The sequence below is a fragment of the Lichenostomus cassidix genome, chromosome 1 (assembly GCF_008360975.1).
Source record: "Lichenostomus cassidix isolate B80296 chromosome 1, HeHo_3.0, whole genome shotgun sequence".
NCBI lineage: Eukaryota > Metazoa > Chordata > Aves > Passeriformes > Meliphagidae > Lichenostomus > Lichenostomus cassidix.
Window position 1 is genome coordinate 89,350,508 of NC_139479.1, and position 20,884 is coordinate 89,371,391.

Consider the following 20,884-nt stretch of genomic DNA (forward strand, 5'->3'; position numbering starts at 1 on the left):
GAAAGCTGCTGAAAGTCCTGTTACTTTCAAATAAATACCAGTACGCTTTTTTTTTTTAAATAACTCCCATTTATCATTTTAAATTGCAAAGAATACTGTCATTTGCTATTTATACCATGTAACAGCAACATCAGATAGGAACTAGAAGGATCATCAACTCTGCCTCCTGATTACTAGTGCAACAGAGTCCCTGCCAGACAAGTTTTCTCCAGGATGGATAAGGCTGACAGTGTGAATAGTACTGATACATGAGCTTCATATATCCATTAGTGGGGGCCAGGAAAAGAGAGATAACAGCACAGACAGCTCTGTATTCCTTAGAATGGCATGTGTTTGGCAGATTCTAGAAAGTAGTATTCAAACCAGTTACATTCTGCTTTCCTTTTGGCCTCCCTAGAAAGGGAAAAGGAAACCAATCAGGCCAAACTACCCTACAATTCTTTCCAGTAATTCAGGAAATACTAACTGAAGGACTTCAAAACACAGGGGAAACTGGACAGAAAGTTCAAATCTAGGTAAGTAAATACTGAGCAACTCTTTCTACCTCATGAGCTGTGCAAGGAGATCCCCATTTCAAAAAGAATAAAAACCAAGGTACACTCCTCAAAGGACAAGGTCTGGGGATGACTAGCTGAACAGGAATTTCAGTGCTGCTACCTTGGAAGGAACAGAAGCAATTGCAGAGGTAGACACTGCAAGCTCCATCTTAGTGATCCTTCACTGGGACATAATCTGTATCATAATGAAGACGAACAAAATACCTAAGTTTTACGAGAATTGGGAGATAAAGGTGAGTAGTACTGAAGGGTCACCTGTTTCTCAACCATTGTGTTATATAAGATTTCAGAAAATACATAAGATTTCAGAAAAAAATGTCATTCTGTTCAACCAGGAGAAAGAGTCCTTTCTCAAAATTTCACTTTTGTTTTCTCGTTGCAAAATCCATGGATATATTTTGCCTGAATCAGTTAAAGAAACCTACAGACAACATTTGCCTTCCAAGACTAATGAGTGAAATATTGAGTTCAGGAAAATCTAATCTGGAAGTAATTGCAGCCGACTGAAACAATTTATAATGCGGTTTAATCTTTATTCAGGACTGGAGTAACGGCTGAAGAGTGTGCTCTTCTGCTTACCATGTTAGAAGTGCATCATGCTACTTTGAATATTTTTCTGTGTGTATTCCTTTTTCTACTAAAATTAATTTTGTTAAGTTCTAGCTACTGTGCATTTGAAGAGAGAAGGAAAAATTCAGGCTTACAACATGACAGTGAAATTTTTCTTATTTTTTTGTTCCTGCTTTGACTGGACTTCAGGAGGGTGACATAAATATTAAACTGATTTATTTTGACACAGAGTAAAGATATTTTTGTAGGATCTCATCACTAGGCTCATTGATTCCCCTTTCCACATTCAAATGAGTGTAAACCTTTTTCCTATGGTTCTTCTCAAGAGCTCTGAAGAGGAGCTTCACTGAGGAAAGACTGCTCACTGAGAAAGTGATCATGTTTAATTAATAGATCCTTTTGAGACAGGATGGAGTGGATTCAGATGAGAAAACAAAAAACCAGCAGCAAATGCTTTTTATATAACTGCATGGTGATGACTCCAAGGTTGGATATGAAGCAGAATTTGTCTCATGTGTACTCCTTGCCTCCAGAATCTGATCTGAAATGATGCAAACAATTCTTCTATTTAGGAAATTGCAGGCACAGCCTATGCCTCAAAGGCATGTCCAGCTGCAGACTTCCCTATTACATGGAGAAACCTTTGAGTACCCTGTCTGCTTCCTATTTACCTCAGCAACAACTTTACAACACTGACATCAGGGCAGTCAAACCAATGTGGGGGCCTTAAAATGCTGATAGTTGTATATTGTACTCAAGGTAAGTTCAGTCTGGCTAATAAGGAAGGGAGGCTGCAAAGTGCTTTGTACCTCAGGCAGCAAAGAAATCCTGAGACTAGTCAGCTCAGTCTCAATACAGACAAAGACACACAGCCTAAAGTCAGGTGCAGATTCCAATGAAGAATTCCATACTTTTGATTAAAATAACCCCATCATTTAAGAGTGAAGACTTGAATGCGAGCAGCAAAAATGCAGAAACAAGAGAGAAGCCCCATTTTAGAGATGCAAAACCCAAGGGAATTCTGTGACTAAGCCACCAAGATTGCATAATTTAATATTCAGAGGAAAATGCTTATTAATTACAAATGAAATCTGAGAAACTGTTAAATTGCATATATTATAACATTTTAGAAAATACCAGTAATGAAGCAATTCAGCCAGAAAAATGAAGGACAGGGAAAAAAGACATTAAATTATAGATAATAAAAGATATGGTGCACTTGCTGTGGAACAATGTAAGAATACTGAAATGGAGTAATTTTAGCAGCATTATACAGGATCTGGTCAGTAACGTGAAATTACTGTTCATTAGTTTTAAAACTTTCCTGACATGATACATTCAGGCAGCTTAATAATTGCCTGGGGGGAGGGGGGTGTGTGGAAATGAGTGGAAAACAACACAAGAGCTACAGGTAATGAATTTCCATACAGAATGGCACATGGCTACAGGCCAAAAATGACACAGGTTTTTGCCACAGTAGAACTTTCTAAAGTACATTAAAATAGTGCGAAAAGGAAAAGAACTATAATCAGGGAAGGTGCCAAATAATCTGGCATTTCATATAGTTTCCATTTTTAGGGAAACAAAGTCAGCATGAGCCAGAAAAAAATAATCTCTTTTTACTTTGTTAAACCCACTGATAATTTTCAATCTTCTTTTGCTACAAACACTGTGAATGGAAATTAAAGAGATTAAATACTTGAGTTAAAAATATCATTATGCATGTACACAATGTATATTAGCTGATAAAGACATACAGCAGACAGTAATTTCAGACTGGGTAAATACAACTGAGATTACCATAAAGTCTTAAAAGCAAACTATGTTCAGAAAGCTGCACTGTATGTTACTACTAATGCAAAAAGAAAGTGAAGAGTAGGTTCCCAAACCCTCAGATCTTCTGTCAGTAACTTAAGTAGGATCAAGATTTCCCTTGGAAAGGTTTAAAATGGAATGTCCCTAAACCTGTATTTATACTCTTGTTATTTTAAGTACTTGAGCACAGATGAAGCAAGGCAATTTGATTTAGAAATTATGTTCTCTTATAAGAGAGCGAAATAAGTACTTACTGCAATTTCAGTATTTACTTCATGTTTGCTGAACTTGTAAACAATCACATATGCAGAAACTCCTGCCACACAGAAAATTCGGCTTTCAGGACACCAGTACATCATCTGAACAGCAAAAGGATCTTCTTCCACAATCTCAGCTGTTGCTTTTCCTTCTCCTGCTTTCTGTTTTTCAAAGACCTTTGATGTTTTTAATTTGTACAACATCTGTAGAGTAACTGGAATATATTAAAACATATAAAAATACTAACATGAAGCAAATCAGTTATAAAATTGCTCAGTTCCCACTTTTTTCTCAGTTGTGGCATAACAAGGAATTCTTAGGAAAACCTAAGGGGAGAAGATGTGTATTATACAATACAGATACTATTCTGGTACACATTAATGGTAGGACATGTATTTAATATTCCCCAAAAATATTAAGTCTGTGAAATACTTCTTAGTACTTTTTGGGGCAGGATGGCAAAGGTGTAAATCATTGTGTCCATATTAGGCTTAGTGTTATACAGAGGCTCTGATAATACCAACACTTTCCTAAAGAGAAACTAAATTTTCCCAAAGTGAAACTAAAATTTCATCTGTCTGAGGTTATTGTCTTGATAGAATGTAAAGACTGTATGGCAAATCAAGAGGAAACATTAGGAAAGCATTCTGCTGGCCTGGTCAACACAAAGTCCTTCTGAAATAACAGGAGTTCAAAAACATTTTGAATTTCCTGACTAATAAGTAGATCTGTACTTATACCTGGATGTAAAATCCTAATATCCAGAAGCTTTTGTCAAGATTAGAACTCCACTGCAGCAAATTTCAGAGGTACAGGAGGGGTGACAATTCATCCATTATGTTTTACATTCATCCCTGTTTTTACTACTTCTACATTAGTTTATCAGTGGCATTAATGAGCAACTGCATAAGGTCAGAAAAAGTCAGTCAGACCCAGCACCTTTAAAGGTTTGCATATGCACAAAAGCAAAGCTGTTGCCTATGTTACTGTAATTGTGGCAGCTCAGCCTGACCAGCTTGTGTAACAGGAGCAACAGGAAGATGAAAGGACAGTGTTTTAGTTATGTAACCAGATGACGAACACAGCAAAAATACATTTTTGTCTGGCAGTGCAGTTATATTCCAGGAGGTTTAGCATATACAATTTTTAATATTTTAACAAGTTTTAGCACATAAGCACTTCCAAATTTTCACAAATTACACCAAGTGCTTCTGTAATAAATACATAATACTTCCTGCCCTCAGTGGCAATAAAAGAGGATTTATGTTGCCCTTATTCCCAGTGGCAAATTTAGAGTGGCACTTCAAATCAGGCATCATGGGTCCATGCACACTAGGACTGGAAGAATTATAGAATCATAGGGCAGAATACAAGACAAGATTCTCTATGCTTCTCTGAATTACTAGGTACCATCTGCACACGGACAAATAAGAAACAGCAATGCCTTTTGAATACAAATACATTCAGAAAACAGCTCCAGTAGCTTAGCAATTTCCTGTCACTCACATATCTGTGCTTTCAAATATGAAATCACACAATTGAAATGGCTAAAAGCAAAATATGCCTTCAAATACCAGTAGGATACCATGTTTTCTAGGAAATCTCAAATGACCTTTGAACTCCATTAAAAAGGTTAACACCTTGCAAATCATATAAATAATAAAACTTTGTAATAACCAAAACCTTGTAAATCAAAACTACCAAGTACAGCGTGAGTAACACAGTACCTGCCCTGAAAAGCAGGACTGGGACCTGCTAGAGAACAGAGATATACTGAAAATACCATCACTGTTGAAGAAATTGTGAATATTCATGATAATCTAAGCTTTTATTGTCATGAAAAATTCCTATTGCAGCATGTGTCCATAATGATTAGGGCCTTATGCTTATATTCCCTATGAGAGGTTTTTTTATTTCTCCATTTCTGCCAGAGTTATAGAAGGAATAACTTGCACACTGCTTCCTGTGCAGTATATACACAAAATGCCTTGGGGTCTTACCAACCAACAGTCTGTATGGTTTCACCCTAACTTTAGCGCCTGTATTTGCACGTTCTTGTTAAAAACATAAGCATGTTTTTTAATATTTCATTAAATATTCACAAGACAAGGTCTCATGTCTCACTCTAATTCCCTAAATATAACTAATTATCCTAGTTTTGTTCATATTAAAATTCTCACAAACTTAATTTTTTCAGATAAACCATTGACCTCATTTGATTATGGGTTTCTTTGGTGTTCACCATAACTTGACACTGAAAGATGTAAACTCTTGAGCAGCATGTGTCTGTTTCTCCACCATTTCCAAACAGACTAATTACATTATAAAAAACCAGCTCACTACCATGTTCAGTTGCTGTGCCTATTTAAAATACCTTTGTGAAATGAGGCTTTGGAAATCCTCATTTTCTCCTTGTCCATGCTGAGTGAAAATATTTGGTATTAGGCAAAAAGGGAAGTACCTGATGAAGTAACCAGATTTAGCGGACATTAAAAACTTGTCAACATTCCCCATGTTTGGCTGGAAATGGTAGCAGTATTAATCACTTCAATTCTGTGGCACCGTATGAAACTAGCAGGTAGTTTAAGTATCCCATACTCCATGATCCTGGCACTCATTGCAAACTGGTTATTAGGATCATATTAAATCTCTCTACGTCTAAGATTTCATCCAGAATTTTCTTTCACACTCACTTTTCTCTAAGAGGCTGATACCTTACAAAAGAGAGGTATTACCCAGACATCCCTGTACTACCAAAGAGACAAGAGTACAACTCTACAGGAACTTCAGTGAAGCACAGGTACATTATTTGACAAAAAGTATTTTAAATTTCAATTAAAATGTACATGTATTTTTAATAAGTATATTTCACTAGTGAATATTGTATGTGTTTTCTGCAGGGGAAAATGCTGATATGTATAGTTCTAACTAGATTGTATGAAACAAGTATTTTCTGAAGCTTTTTCCTCCTAGGATGAATGGAAATGCTTCCCAATCATTTACTGGCATTTGAGACTGGACAAGAAAAGATTTAGGTCTTTTGCACCCTCACCATGTATTGATTAACCATGTACTGAAATGTATGAATATATTTTAATATTTTATTTTTATGTAGCTATAAAGAAGAGTTTGTTGTACTCAGTATAGAAATGACATGACAGCTGGAACTGAATGTTAGATCTAATGAAGCCCTCTCTTCTAGACACACAAGAGGAATGTGCCCCAGGGATTTTTTACCAACACTTCATCCTTCATAGGTTTTGGTATGTTGGGTCTTGAGTTATTACTTCTCACTTTTTTCTGATTAATATATCTCATTAGCAGCATTTTTTCCCTTAACTTAATAAACATTTTCTTAATTTTACCCCCTTTTCCCAGTTATATCAGCCTAGGTATTACTACTCAACCTGTTAAACATCATGTTTTATATATAAATGTGTATTTGTGTGATTTGTCAGCATTATATAAAAGTGAAGTTTAGAAACTTACTGGCAGAAGCATCCCAAAATTTTACTGATCCATCTGCATGGCTTAAAAAAAATATAAAAATTAAATGTGTTAAAACAAGATGCAATTCTAAAACATCATCTACTTTCAGTAATTAATAAATAATAGCAGAAAAAATTAATTTTGCTCATGTAACTCTCTGTAACTTGCTGACAATATATTAAAGATATCCATACTAACTTCAAGAAAATATTTTTAGTTTGATTTGTAAATAAAATATTTTTCATGCATTTCCTGCAGACAACTAAACCCCCAATGAATTTTAAGATTGCAACAAGAAGAAATTACTTCCCATACTAATTAAGAGTTTACGTTACAGTACTTTTGGCTTTGCAGTGAACCAGCATCAAGGCTATGCATAAAAATGCCACATAGAGTGAACTTTGAAAGGAGAGAATGTAACTTCATTTTGCTTGATACTTTTCAACTGTGTACTTTTCATTAACATAAAATCCCTGAAGTAAAACTGGAGAAAGACACTTCTGTTTACAATGAGAATGATTCCTTTATCACCTTCTCATACATACTATTGCACACATCATAACCTTATTTTTAAAAAGAAGTGTTTAGTATCATTGACAGTAACAATTCTTTAAGTATATTGCTATCATCAGCATGACTGAGGCCAGAGGGAAACACAGTATGCATCTTAGCTATTCAGGTAAGGTCTCGTGCAAATAGAGACACCTACTGCATCCTGAGCCCTTCTATGCCTTTTTGCTCTGTTTCTCCCCTCACAAGGTGATACTCATCCCAGTGCACCAACACCCTCACTAATGCTGGGTATTAAAATGAATTTCCAGACTGTCTCCAAAAGGCCAAGGGACAACAGCTACAGAACATCTGCTTTCCTTTCTGAAGCTATTCTCTCAAACATACATTCTCTTGCAGTAGATTTTTCTTTCCAAAGACCACACCTTCACACATATTGCTGTCTAACACTGGGGCCTCAAATGGCAATTCTTAATGGTAGCTCATCCCTGGCTACTAAGTTCTACTTTCTGTGGCAGAAGAGAATTTCTGTGGTGACACTATTCAAATGAAGAGCCAGGAAATGCATATGCTGTGAAGTCTCAACTCTTATCTATAGCTAACCCACAATCAAAAGTAGACACAAATACTTTAAAAGTACCAATCCCCAGTTTCATTCTCACCCTGTAATAATGATTTCAGGATATGTCTGAGCTCCCAGGTTCCATGCTCCACCACTGATAGGCCACTCCTAAACAAACAAGAGTACAGAGATCACAGCTTATTCTGATGAACTTGGTTAATTTTTGAATTCAGGAATAGACAACATCTTCCCCAAAAAGCAATATAACTTGTAAAAGAACAAAAATATGTATAATTCAAGGCCTTTACAGTTTATTAACATTTTTGTGTCATCAATTCAGGCTTTGGAAACTTAATAACACTTTTCTATTATCAACTAATGTTTATGCTTTTAAAATATTTCTGCAGAGCTAACATTCAAAAATCTACAACAAGAACGAGAGGGAAGAGTAATAAACAATTCTGCTGGTCTTTTGAGATGGTTTGTCTCCCCGAGTTTCTATAGAACACTGAATAGAACAAGAATTTATTTTGAATGCAGAGACCCCTGAAGAAGCTGGCCCAGAAACAAGTACCAGAACATGATGCCATGAGATAAGAGAATGCACCTTTTACAGAATATATGAGATCATCATCTCTTCCTTGCTTTTTGTTTACTAATGGCAAGACTCCTATTCTCTTGGTCTAGGCTAGTTGAGCAGAACGCTGCCCTATGCCTAAAGCCTGACATGTATGGACACAGGACACAGGATGTGGAAGGTGACATACATGCAGAGTGGGTCAGGATGTATGCAGAGTATGAGTGGGTGGAGAAAAACTGGGAGCACAAACTGTTCATGTGGATACATGGAGTGGATGCTTGTGAGTACAGAAATGTGTGTCTGGCATATGAGTGACCACCTGCCTTCAGGGTGTATGTTTGTGTGTGAATAAAAAAAGCAAGGGGACAAGAGAGGATGCAGTGAATACAGGTAGGTGTTGCAAAGTGTATGACGTAAGGGTAGATTCAAATAAGAGAAATAAAGTATTTTCTGAAGTGTTTTTCCAAACCAACATGCAAAAGAAGTAAAGAGGGCTCCATTTCTGAGTTAATGGAAAACAAGGCAGCTCCAAGAAGAATACTTCTGCTGATTTGAATAGAAAACTGATGATGTCTGCCTTGTTTACCAAGTACATTTTTATACATTATTTATTAAAATGTATTAGTTCTAGCAAAAGCATTAACAAGTTTAATGCTTGAAATTTATAAATAAATTGCATTTCTTCTTTTACTTTCCGCAGCTTTCCTATATCTAAAGCATTATGGTAAGACTTCGGTAGCTCAGTAAAATAATTATTAGTATCCCTATTTAATAACAAATCTCACAGACATGCTGTCAACTCTCATTGAAATTCTTCTGCTTAATTCTTTCAGTTGTAAGGCTTTCACTTTATTCTTTGATAGAGATAACCTATCCATACAAATTTGAATTGTACACTGACGGCTCTCCTTTAACTCAATCTGATCTGGAATAACTCCAGCATCTTAATGATTAAGTCCTATATAATAGTAATTAATGGCTCTGCTTAAGTGGTGGTGTTTCTGAACGATGAATACCAGCCTGTATTTTGGGCTGCTAAGCTGCTGGTTGGACTAACCTTAAAGTGATTATTAAAGGAGTAAAACAAGAATAATTTGGTAAGATGTTACAAAAACATAGCTTACACATCTACTTCCTTTGCTTAAAAAAAGAATATTGGTTTTGTTTACCTTATTGCTGTATCCTTGCTTTTTATGTTTTGCTCCTACAGAATAGAGCACAGGGATCAAATCTGGAGGACAGTCCGCAAAATATTCTGTGCAGGTAACAGGTGACTCATGAATGTCAATAGGATATGGATTTTCAAAGATTGGAAAACTAGTTAAGGAAGACAATTTATTAGAAGCACTGTGACACACTGAACCATAGAAAAAAACATATTCTTATACTAAAGTGCATAACAGAATCAAAGTAAAATCACCACTAATTAAATATATTTCCCCTTATTTATTCAAAGTTATGTATTGTTTTTAGCATAAATAATAACATCTAGTTACCCAAATAAAGACATAAAAATTCCACTGCTTTGACAAGAATCCTCTTTTTACATAAATACCCATTCATGTGAATAGTCCCTAAGGCTAATAGGGCTACCTGTGTGATTGAGGATTAAGAACTAATTTTTTCCAACATCTCAAAATATTATTTATACAGAAGTGACACATTTTCCAGAGGTTTCATGGATATGATCTATACTTTAAGCTACAAACTACTTTTATAACTGTGGGTTTTATATTCAGCATCTTAGCTTACTGGGTTGGTAAACTACAGATTCTACAATGAAAACTAGCAATAACACATGAATATATCTCAGTTTATTTCTCACTTCCATCAGTTTGATCAGCCTGATAAGGAAGAAAACCTCACTTTTGGCACATTACACCATGTTACTCACAATTGAAAAATACAGAAATTTGGTGCTGATTTCAGTTTATGTCCATTTTACACTGCTGAGATGATCTGAATTATTCTCTAAAGTGAGATCTGAATATGATTCACTTAACATTTTTCAATACATTGCCAGCAAAATCTGCTCCTAGTTATACCAGTGTGAATGTGGATGTACATTACTGGTAGTGTTGGAGGCAGAACAAAATAAATAAGAATTGGATTATGCTTTACGTGATGTATAGTTCCTCTTTGATAGGAACATTGATTCTGATAGGAAAGAACTATTTGTCATTTAAACCAGCAACTGGATCATGAAGTAATTCTGTAGATCCATATAAAACAATGCCATTATTTATTAAGATACTGAAGCTAGATATGTATAAAAGTTGCTGTTGAATCTTATTTCCAAAAAATGTCATAATTCACTATGTGTTCAAGTATTTTTTAAATTTGGTGTTGAATGAATGTTTGAGGGCTGTGCTGAAGGGACTGCAGAATTAGATTTATTTCAAAGTTTAAGAACAAGTATTATCATAAATTCCTGTTCATTGGATGAATTTAGCTCTTAAAGTGGAATTAAATATGTAGAGGGATTTATTTCCAAGAGTGAATTATTTTGGAGAGTAAAATGATACTTCATTATAACATTTGGAATTTTGTAATCATTTACTGGACAGTTAAATACACAAATAGCTTCATATAAAACTTTATACTTACTTGCTTTGTGTCAGGTCAACAACAATGAGATCTTTTTCCAAAAGCACAACTACAGCATAGGGTTCTTGAAATTCTGTAAGCAAGCAATCAAGTATAAAAGACATGGAGTTCTCCTATTAGTCATTTTAAACAAGCAACTCATATATATGTTCTTTAAACTTTCACAGTATATTAGAAGCGTTGAGGGATAAACATATGCACAAACCAGACATAGCTGAAAATGAGGGCCAGAGAGGAAGTAAGAAATTACTTTTGGATAGTACTATTGACAAACATACAAAGCAGAAGAAAAATTGAGTATTCTAGCCTGCCAGCATGAGGCTATGTGGAAAGTAAAGAAATAGGATATGAATAAGTTGTGTGTATCATTGCATATTGAATACAATTATTATACAGAAAAAGTATTTTTGCTGTCTGGAAGTAATACTTCTACTGTGTATAACTGCTCTTCAGAAGCACATTGTGCAGGACACTTCATGATACACAATTTTGAGGTGATTCAAGGGGAATATTCCCAAGGAATCCTGTAAGTTCTGCTGTGTTCAATTCAGGTACTAACATGCCCCTTCCTCCTTCACATTCTTTAGTTGATAATATAGTTTGGCTTTTTATGCAATTCTCTTTTGATTTAGCAAAACTAAAGAATCAAAATGACAAGGAAATGCTTCCCTGGATGCATAGAATGTATTAGTTTACACAGGATAAATTTTATTAAAAAAATATAAATGTGAATAATGATTCTCTTTTCAACAGCAGCAAATTGTTCCAGCATGTGCAAACTCAGAATGGGTGGTGCCAAAAAGATGAGTAAATGAGAGCAACTGATTCCTTTCAGTCCTGCTATGAATGTACATTATTTGTTGCTTGTTTTTATACAAGGCTATGAATAACATGGGTTAAACCACAATGTTTAAATACCAGTCTGTGAGCAGGGGAAGGTGCAACAAAACCTTAGTACTGGGAAGTATCTGACACAATTAAATGACAGCCCAAACCAACTCTAATTACAGAAAATTACATTTTTGCATGACATCAAAACACATATACACTTTATGTTTACTAGGTGTTTTTAATATGTATTAAATTTAGCTATGTATGCAAGTTTTAATTTACTTTTCACTTTGAGGATTTGAAATGCTATACTCAGTTCCTTTTTGACTTACAGCTTTTCTTAATTTACTTTTTGGAACTTTCTGGCAACATATTTCAGAACTTGGCAGCCCCACAATATACAGCAAACATTTTTAACAGTTCATTTCACAATGAAGCAGAAGAACTTTTTTGTAGGTAAGTGATAGTTTAATTTTAATAATTTAGCAAGCTGTAAATGATGAAAAATTTCAGAAATATAAGCATCTATCTTTGATTAGTAACAGTATTTTCTCACACTAGCCCATGTGTTTCAGTCCTGTAAGTAGAGATTTATGCATGCCTTATTGTCTACTCACTACTTGCTTCCTACATTGAGAATGCAAACAAGATTCAGGTACTTTCAGTTATGTAGTTTTCTTGAGATGAAGACAAATATGAGGATGGAAGTCCCTGGAATGGGATTAATGTATGAGGAAAGATCACTTCGTTTATATTTTCCATAATTGTATTTTTTCTCATTAAACTCACCATTTGGATATGGGGTTTCACAAAGAGTTAAAAAATCAACTATAGGATGATCCATTTCAAGAACTGTAATTGCTTTCCCATGCATGATTGTTAAACTTGGTCTTCGACAAGGCTTATCATAGGACAATCCACCAGAAAATATCACGAATGGTTCACTGTATTAAAAAACCCAACATAATAACTGTAAGTCTACATAGTACATACAAGTTTACATTATAGATTTAGTATCTTCAAATCATAAGAAATAGTTTTGTAAAAAGAAAGCAGGAAAGGATTCTAAAAGGACTTAAACTCAGGGATGTAATACTGAGTTAATTACAGAATTAAAAACAAACCTGTTTTTACAGGTCTTGTATTCTACTTTAAGAATTGGTTTACAAGATTCAGGTTTTTTTCCATCTCTCTGAACTTTTCCTAAGGAAAGAAAGAACATGAAAACTCTATTAAAACATCATGAAAATAGAACCATCCAACTAAAACATATACATTGAAATTACTGTACACGCAACAAAAAAAAAGGAACTTCAAAGCCACAAGATAAGGAGTATTAGCTTCTATTTCCATAAAATACACATTTCTCTAAATTAATCACATTGATCATGTGTTTTACTGCCACATACATCTAACGGACCATAGACCATTCTTCAAAGACAAACCATGCAGAGTTCTGAGTATGACACTTAACTAAGGATGAATGAATTAGACTAATTACATGCCTTTTTTCTGAACACATAATGACCATAAACAGCTTAATTTTTTTCCTAAGCCATCCTTAGACTGACTTAATTCCTATTGTTGACAAAATATTACATCCTTTGGAGTGTAACTAGTTGAGTGATAAAACTAAATGAAGCATACAACTCAAAAAAAGACATTTGAGTAATAATAATCAGAAAGAGGTATTTATGACACCAATTAAAATAAGAAGTTTCATCTAAGTTACTGATTTTTACAATAATTTGCAGCTACTTTGCAGATCAAAATATTTATGCAAAAAGAAACATCTGGGCTACAATGAAAAATGAAACAGGCATAAATATTAGCAAACAGCATTGAGAACACTGCGTCGCTTCTTAGTTACACATTTCAACTATCAGAATTACCATGTGGAATTGTGGTCTGGAATGGTCTGTTAGGGCTCTTCAGATTCCATAGGGTCAAGCTGCCATCAGAGTGACTACACATGAACTGTTTCCCTTCATGATGCCAAGCAACAGAATGAATAGCCTACAGAAATGAAAGAACATGAGACTGGAACGGAATACAGTGTTTACACTAATGATATTTTTATGTATGACTTCAGATTATATTATTCGAAAAGTATATCAACAGCTGAATGGTTCTTGTTTGTCTAAGTCCATTACCATCACTTTTCAGCAACCAATGGCTATAATCCACATTCCATCATAAAGGCTAACATAACAATAATGTAAGAAGGCCTGTACTGAATCAGGCCAAAATTGAAGGAAAAGGGTATTAAGGCAAAAGTATAAGAACAAAAACATACAATGCAGTTGGTAATATGTCTGACAGCTCTCCTTAGAAATACTTAATCTGGAAAATTAACAGGTGTGTAAAAATCTTTCCAGGTAACATACAACATGTATAGTCTTCCCCAGAGCATGTAATACACTGTTCTTGGATAATTTCCACACACACTGTCACATACTTCAGTTGCAGAGCAAGTTCACAGAAATCTGGGATGTTTAATGTCAAAACCAAAACACTAAAGAATCCAGGACTGTTTCACTGATATAGAAAATTACCAAAGCAATGATGTAAGATAGTTTTGGAATGGATAGTGCATCAGAGAAGAGGAATATTGCACTCCTAAGCACACACTACAAGTACCACATGATGAATATTGCATAGACCATTCATAGTATTTTGTGTCTAATTAGTGGAACTGACTGAAAATATCCATAGTTACATCAAACCAGCTGAAAGGATAATGGTGTAAGTCCTTCAATTTCACTGGCATGTGCCGGAAATTAACAAATGGCATTTTCTGACAAAACATTAATTGTAGATGATGTTCTCAGTTTCTCAGCTTCTCACACACTCCCCTCAGAAGCACAAACTCACAGAATTCTCCCTTGAATCCTTACCCCTTCATTGCTAAAAAGCAAAAAACACAATATAATTTTATGCAAATGTAAATAAAAGAGATCTATTTTTGAATGTAGCTTTATAAATTTCCAATTTTTTTCAACCCAGGAAATGCCAAGGTGTTGCATGCACTTACAATTGCATGTAGCCATTTACCTGAGTAATGACTTAAATCTTTGCTTTTTAAATAAAAAAATCATTTAAAAAATGACTTAAAATCATGCCTGGGTATTCATAAGTCAGCACTGCAGCTGTTTATATCAATTTTGCTTAAGTGCTCCTGGTCACTATTTAAAACTCCCTATTGATTATCCTCTTTTAATAATTATATTGATTGTTATGGTTGGTTACAGCTCATGGTCTGGAGAGAGTATCAGAAGAAATCAACAAAAGGGCTGTGACCCTTTACCAAAGCTTTATTCATCTCCTTGGGCTGGACAGAGTGGCAGAACCACAAATGAGTCTTTGCATTAAGATGATCCAGATGTTTTAACAGGAATTTGACATGCCTCATGTACAAATGCTTGACTAACACATTAGTAAAATAACTGTGCCAAAAAGGACTCAAGAGACAAAGCCGAAAAAATTGAAATCCAGGTATTTATTTTTTGGTGACATAATTGGTATTACTCAAACTTCTACCTTCCAGAGAGGGGGCTGGTACATAACTCCTCTTAAATAACCAGAAGAAACCAAGCTATAACTCAAGTAACAAAAGATAACACAGGAAGATGCTTCACACAGTCCAATTCTGTTGCCCTCAGGTAGGAAGAACCTTAGTTCTGTGGGGAGCCCTGCTTCACTTACACTGAAGGCATGTCTATCCTCATGCAAATTAATTCTGACATGAGCTCATTCATGCTTGCTATCATGCCAAATTTGAATCTGGTTTTGATGTGTTATCACACTTAGAAACATTTCACATGGTTACAGTCACTGACTCTGTCTGAGCAGGAGCTAGTAACTAGCTAAAAACTGTACCGAGCTGCTTGTTAAACTGCTTCTCAGCCACCAGGTGCCACCTGCCAGCATAAACCTCCTGTGGAGTGGAGCTGAGGTGGGATGATCCTGTCACAGGCAGCTGGCATAGCAGCAACTCAAACTGACCCGTTAGACTTTGCACCAAAATGGGCAAGAAAAACAGGAATGCTTTTGGAGGTCTCAGATGTGAGTCTTGAGTGATTCTGAAAGATGGTCCTAAACAAGTCCTGAATTTTCTCTCTGCTAAAATATGTCTAGCATTCTGATCCACTTCTTTAGCATCCACACCCAAAAAGGAGCAGTTATTTGCTTAGAACAGGAGTTCATCATGGTGGGTGAGTCTCGTGCATGTTCACACAGTGTATGCACATAGACCATCTCACCCCAGATTGGGTAGGTTTCTCCTTCTGCAATACCCACGGTGGTTGCATACACATTCCATCTTCTCTCATACTCAGCATTTACCAAAATTAAGCATGCCTAACACCATTTCAGTTCCTTCCCAACCACAAACCTTCTCCACTGAGGGTCTTCAGTACTTTTAACCATATTTTGAACAAGAACAACGCTTGTCTCATCCTACAGTTTGAATGCTAAAATTCCTTTGTGTTCATAGTACTGCAGGACCATTACAGCAAGGGCCACATCCAGTTTGATACTTCCACAGTGGCATGGTGCTAGCCAAAGGTAGGGAGATATCACTTGGCAAAGCTCTCTGGGAGCTCTGCACCTTCATTATGGAGCTGTGTTCCAATGAACAATCATGACTGCTTCAGACAGCTCTGAATGTGGGTTGACAAAAACTTCCAAAGCCTGGACATGAAGATGGCTGTCTTTTTGGGTCTGCCAACTATCAATAACAACTTGAAAACCATTTGAAAGATCTGCCTTGTTTATGTGCTGTCTTTTTATACCATTTCATAGAAATAAACTTTGAAGGAAATTATAAAAGGGCTTGGAAGGAAAGCCTTTTATAGGAGGCATTGTGTAGGAGCATTGATTGGAAGGGCCTCAATATCTCATTCATATCACCACTGAGATGAAAATTGTAATGATAGTAAGAAAAGTGAGGGTGAATTAATTTTATTCAGAACTCATGCAAAGAAGCACTTTGGTACTTAATGAAGATACAGAACACTTACAGTGATTTATCTGAGACTTCACAGATACCCTGCAGCTGGTATTGTTCTGGCTCACTGCTTGAACAATACTGAGAGATTGGTCAAGACAGAGGCCTTACATCAGTGCAGGTAGCACAGTGAAGGGGACCAGGAACAATGGTTTCTGGACTGTGATCTTTGGTAGCCAATCCATAAAATGAGGCTTAGGCTTCACAATGTGGGCTGTTGCTAAATACCAAGTGGCACATGCCAAACTAATAATTTGTGACTCACAGAAGCTATGTAACCCAGGATTTAAAAAGGAACCCTTTTTAGTGGCTCCCTTAGGGAATCCTAGCAGGTCTGGAACATTATGGACATGGAGACTGAATGTCTGGAATAAAGTAAAATAGCTACTCACACAATCCTTTTAAAAACAAAATAAGAATCTTGCAACTATTTCAGTAAATAAGAAGCCAGCACAAATTGCATGAAGTGGGGTAATGACAAAGCAAATAACCACTGAGGAGGAAAGTGTGGGACTGATTAGAAGGCAAAAAAAGTTCCTGCAAGCAGTATTTAAAAATGTGGAACAACTAAATTGTATGAGAAATTTTCAACACCCACCCATTCTGTCTCAAAATGAAAAGGAAAAAGAAAAAGAGGAACCAGTATTATAAAGATCCTGCTTTATGTAGTCACATTCTGAGTGCAAGAGAGGACAGTGGGTCAACAGACATTCCAACCCCCACCCTTCCCAAAGAGACCTGTGAAAGGAAAAAGTTGCTCAGCCTTAGGTAATAGAACAGGTACAATTTCACAAGAGACAATTTAGTGGGTATGTCTTGAGGCTTACATGCTGGCCTGTTCAAACTCTGTCCTTTAAAATGTTTGCTATGTTGATGCTCAGAAACTTAACCTTGAAGCTCAGAGTAGTTTTAATGTGTCTCTGACAGCAGGTCTGAAAGAGTGCAGCATTCATATGTATTCAGATTGCTTTTTGGAGGAGAAATAAATGTGTGTAGACTCCTTATACATAGCAAGGTGACAAGATGAAGAAGGAAAGACCTACAGGAATCCAATTACTGCCTGGATCACTTTAAAGAAAATGTCCCTTTCTGCCTTCAGCTGTAGTTGCATTCACATTCCTCCATGGTGAACTTTAGAGGACAGGCAGAACAAAGAATATTTTCCTTAGGGCTAGTGCTAAAATCATAATAACTAGGAATATATCTATTTTTCAAGCAGCTTGATTATTGACACAGGAACTGCATCTATGGTTAATACAAGCTGCTTACTAATGACAAGAGACAATTGTGTGATAACTATGACAATGTAATTTTGAAAACCGTTTATTCAGATTTGAAGTACTAAGTAATATCAACAGCTGTACAATGTAATTTGTCTTCCATTATAACAAATGTTCTAGAAATACCTGGTAAAGATTATTATATAATTCCTATTGTAGCTATATCTTAGGTCAGCTCATTGCTAGACTCTGTTCAACTGAGGATGCCCACAGAGAAGTTGATGAACTTGTCAGAATCAAGTGGAAGACATTCTGTGTCACAGCACACTTGTGAGAGCCTAATGCATCAGAGCTAGAGATTTCAGACTTTGATTTCTATTGTCAGTAATTTGCTCAAAAGCATAGCACAAACAGTATTTCCAGAACCAGCAATGCCTTTAGATAAACATCCATCTGCTTGGTAAGACATATGGCAAACTGCTGAATAAAGGCTTTCCTGAATTAATGGGAATTGCTTACCTCATCATAATAAGCCCTCAGGTCAGCTCTTTTAGATCGTAAGTCCCAGAACACAATAGTTCCGTTTTCATAGCCTATCAACAGCTGGAGGAGGAAAAAAAACCACAATTACATTTTCTGATTGAAAAGGTACATATAAATATTGAATAATATAAAAAGAAATACCAAAGTGATGTGCAAGATAGTATTTTGCCCTACACATAATACCTGGCTTTCAAGTTATCTTTCAGTATAAATTACTTCTCATCGTGCACAATTTAAGATCTGATACGGAAAAAGAAAGGGCTTTATACACCTTTTTTTTTCCCCACGAGATTATGTGCCTGGACAGTCTTCACAATCGCATTTCTCCTGCAAAAATAAGATTTTTAGCATGTTCCTATCAGCTCTTACTTTCCATGCCCCTTGTTGGAGAAAAAAGTTTGACACCGAAGACACCACTTAAATAAATTCAAACCAAAGAGTCACCAGATTAAAGTGTCATTCAGCTACTTGTATGCCTTTAATTTAAGCTTGCTATTGCTTTAAAACATTCTGAAGAACTCCTCCTGCACAGAATAAATTGCTTGCTTTCCTAATGATTAAAACCAAACTAATTTATATGCCAATTTTTACTTCTTCAAGAACTAGGATGTCATATCATCATGCACACGAGAGAAATACCAGCAAAGATTCATGAAAAGATAAAAGAGAAGAAAAACAATGCCCAGGGGAAAGAGAAGAATGAACACAATAATTTCTCCTTGTCTTCATTGAAAAGAAGTGAAATATTGATCTGGCACTGCAGAGTTACTCTTCATTTGAACACAATTAATTTCAGATCTTATGGACAACATGATGTCTGTCCTATTTAGTTGTCCTGGAAGCTGTATCCCATAGAATCTGTCTTAAGAATCTGTTCTGGACATGAAGACTGGAAATGGCTAAACTGGCAGACTTGCATTTCTTCAATAGAATATTTTACACAACTGGCAATGATAATTGCAGTTGTTCATCATCTATAAACGGGCATATCACAGAATGCAGGCAAGAATTTACAGTTTCTATATAAAGAATTTGTGCAGAGGAATGACAAGATTATCTCTTAGTTGGAGAAACCTTAACAGCATCTCTGCTATCACTCGCTTTAGCTTGGATGAGTCCTAAAAATGAAATTTGGCTGGGCTGCTAAACAAAACATCCCTTTCTTTCCAAGTTAAGTGTAACTGATACATCAATACTGCTACAAAACAGCCTTGGAATACTCTCAGTTCTACCGGATATGATTCTTTTCATTGCCAGGAGAATATTCCTTATTTGGAATCTATTAGCTAATCTGGTAATGATTTATAGTTAACATATTTAATACCTGAATATTAACAACAACTGATTATGCTCCTGAAGAATTATGCTCCTGGAAAAATTCAAACTGTCCTGGAGAAATTCCAGAATATTTGGCTTTTTTTTTTTTAGCATTTAGCATTCCAGAATCTTTACTGGATTGCTCCATATGGGATTTTGTGGCAGAGTCAGAAAGCATGCAGCTTAACTGGATAGCACTTGTGTCAGGATGCCATATGGTATTCTGGGATAATAGGCTGCCATTGAGAGAGTGAACACGTTACTGCAGCTGCCTTTACTGTTAGGATAGTGATCCTAAATGGAAGCCATTTGTATATCCAGGAGTTAGTGATGCTCATAGCAGTTACCCTGAGTAGCTGCAGGCCTGTGCTGTGTTGTGCTGCACACAGCACTTGGCTTTCAGGCCTGCATTGTGCTGCACATATTCCTTGGCCACAGGATAAACTTAGCTGCTAATTCTAAAGGACCCTATAGGCTGTTCCCACTTAGTAAGGACAAGTACAGCACCTTTGTCCCTTTGTCTTTATCTTAATGTGAGGCAGTAGGTCTATGTGAACAACCTTTTGCTTGACAGTGGAAATGGATGTGGCTTTTTTAAAAAAAAATCTTTTGGGATCTCCAAAGACCAAAAAGCTGGCAAGCCTCTTCACAGAGGACAGTGCCATGCCCTTGCTGGAGGTTCATCCAATGCTGCACAGCTTGGGGTTCCCACCATCCTGTTTGTATTAACTCCAATAAATAGTATTTTAATAGGTTATGAAGTCTGAGTGACCTCCTTACTGTCATCATAACAAGCACTTGTACCTGTGCATTACAGCTGGGTACCAAACCAGTGGAGTTAAGTTTCTATCTACCAATATTCTTTTCACCTCAGCTTTTGTGCAAACATATTCAGAAAAGTGAAGGAATTGAAAAGCATTTAGTATGTGACCCTGTTTCTTAATAAGCCTTTCTCCTCGGGGAAGCAGGCTTGTCTTTTGATTTTTATCCCTCTCTTTTGCAAAGATACCATGCTCC

General features: G+C 36.0%; 1 protein-coding gene and 1 long non-coding RNA gene across 17 annotated transcripts in view; one reads left to right on the top strand and one right to left on the bottom strand.

Annotated features, from left to right (window-relative positions):
• The window catches only part of STXBP5L (syntaxin binding protein 5L), a 184,078-nt gene that overhangs the window by 60,824 nt on the left and 102,370 nt on the right, over nucleotides 1-20,884 (bottom strand). For all 8 annotated transcript variants that reach the window (XM_085070131.1, XM_085070090.1, XM_085070122.1 and 5 more), the window contains exons 7-15: nucleotides 18,527-18,610; nucleotides 13,672-13,795; nucleotides 12,904-12,982; nucleotides 12,569-12,723; nucleotides 10,949-11,021; nucleotides 9,511-9,658; nucleotides 7,862-7,929; nucleotides 6,690-6,730; nucleotides 3,197-3,414 (exon numbers count right to left, since the gene is read on the bottom strand). In XM_085070131.1, coding sequence (XP_084926257.1) covers nucleotides 3,197-3,414; nucleotides 6,690-6,730; nucleotides 7,862-7,929; nucleotides 9,511-9,658; nucleotides 10,949-11,021; nucleotides 12,569-12,723; nucleotides 12,904-12,982; nucleotides 13,672-13,795; nucleotides 18,527-18,610 — 990 coding nt within the window. The remainder of the gene's footprint in view (nucleotides 1-3,196; nucleotides 3,415-6,689; nucleotides 6,731-7,861; nucleotides 7,930-9,510; nucleotides 9,659-10,948; nucleotides 11,022-12,568; nucleotides 12,724-12,903; nucleotides 12,983-13,671; nucleotides 13,796-18,526; nucleotides 18,611-20,884) is intronic.
• On the top strand, nucleotides 208-20,624 carry LOC146445237 (uncharacterized). Of its 9 annotated transcripts, XR_014854205.1 has the most exons (8): nucleotides 208-515; nucleotides 6,403-6,463; nucleotides 7,044-7,105; nucleotides 8,449-9,604; nucleotides 11,702-11,796; nucleotides 12,114-12,235; nucleotides 15,327-15,441; nucleotides 19,151-20,624. It is a non-coding gene; the product is annotated as an uncharacterized LOC146445237 (long non-coding RNA). The 9 variants fall into 9 exon arrangements; XR_014854206.1 differs by lacking the exon at nucleotides 15,327-15,441 and having other exon boundaries at nucleotides 6,948-7,105; XR_014854204.1 differs by lacking the exon at nucleotides 15,327-15,441.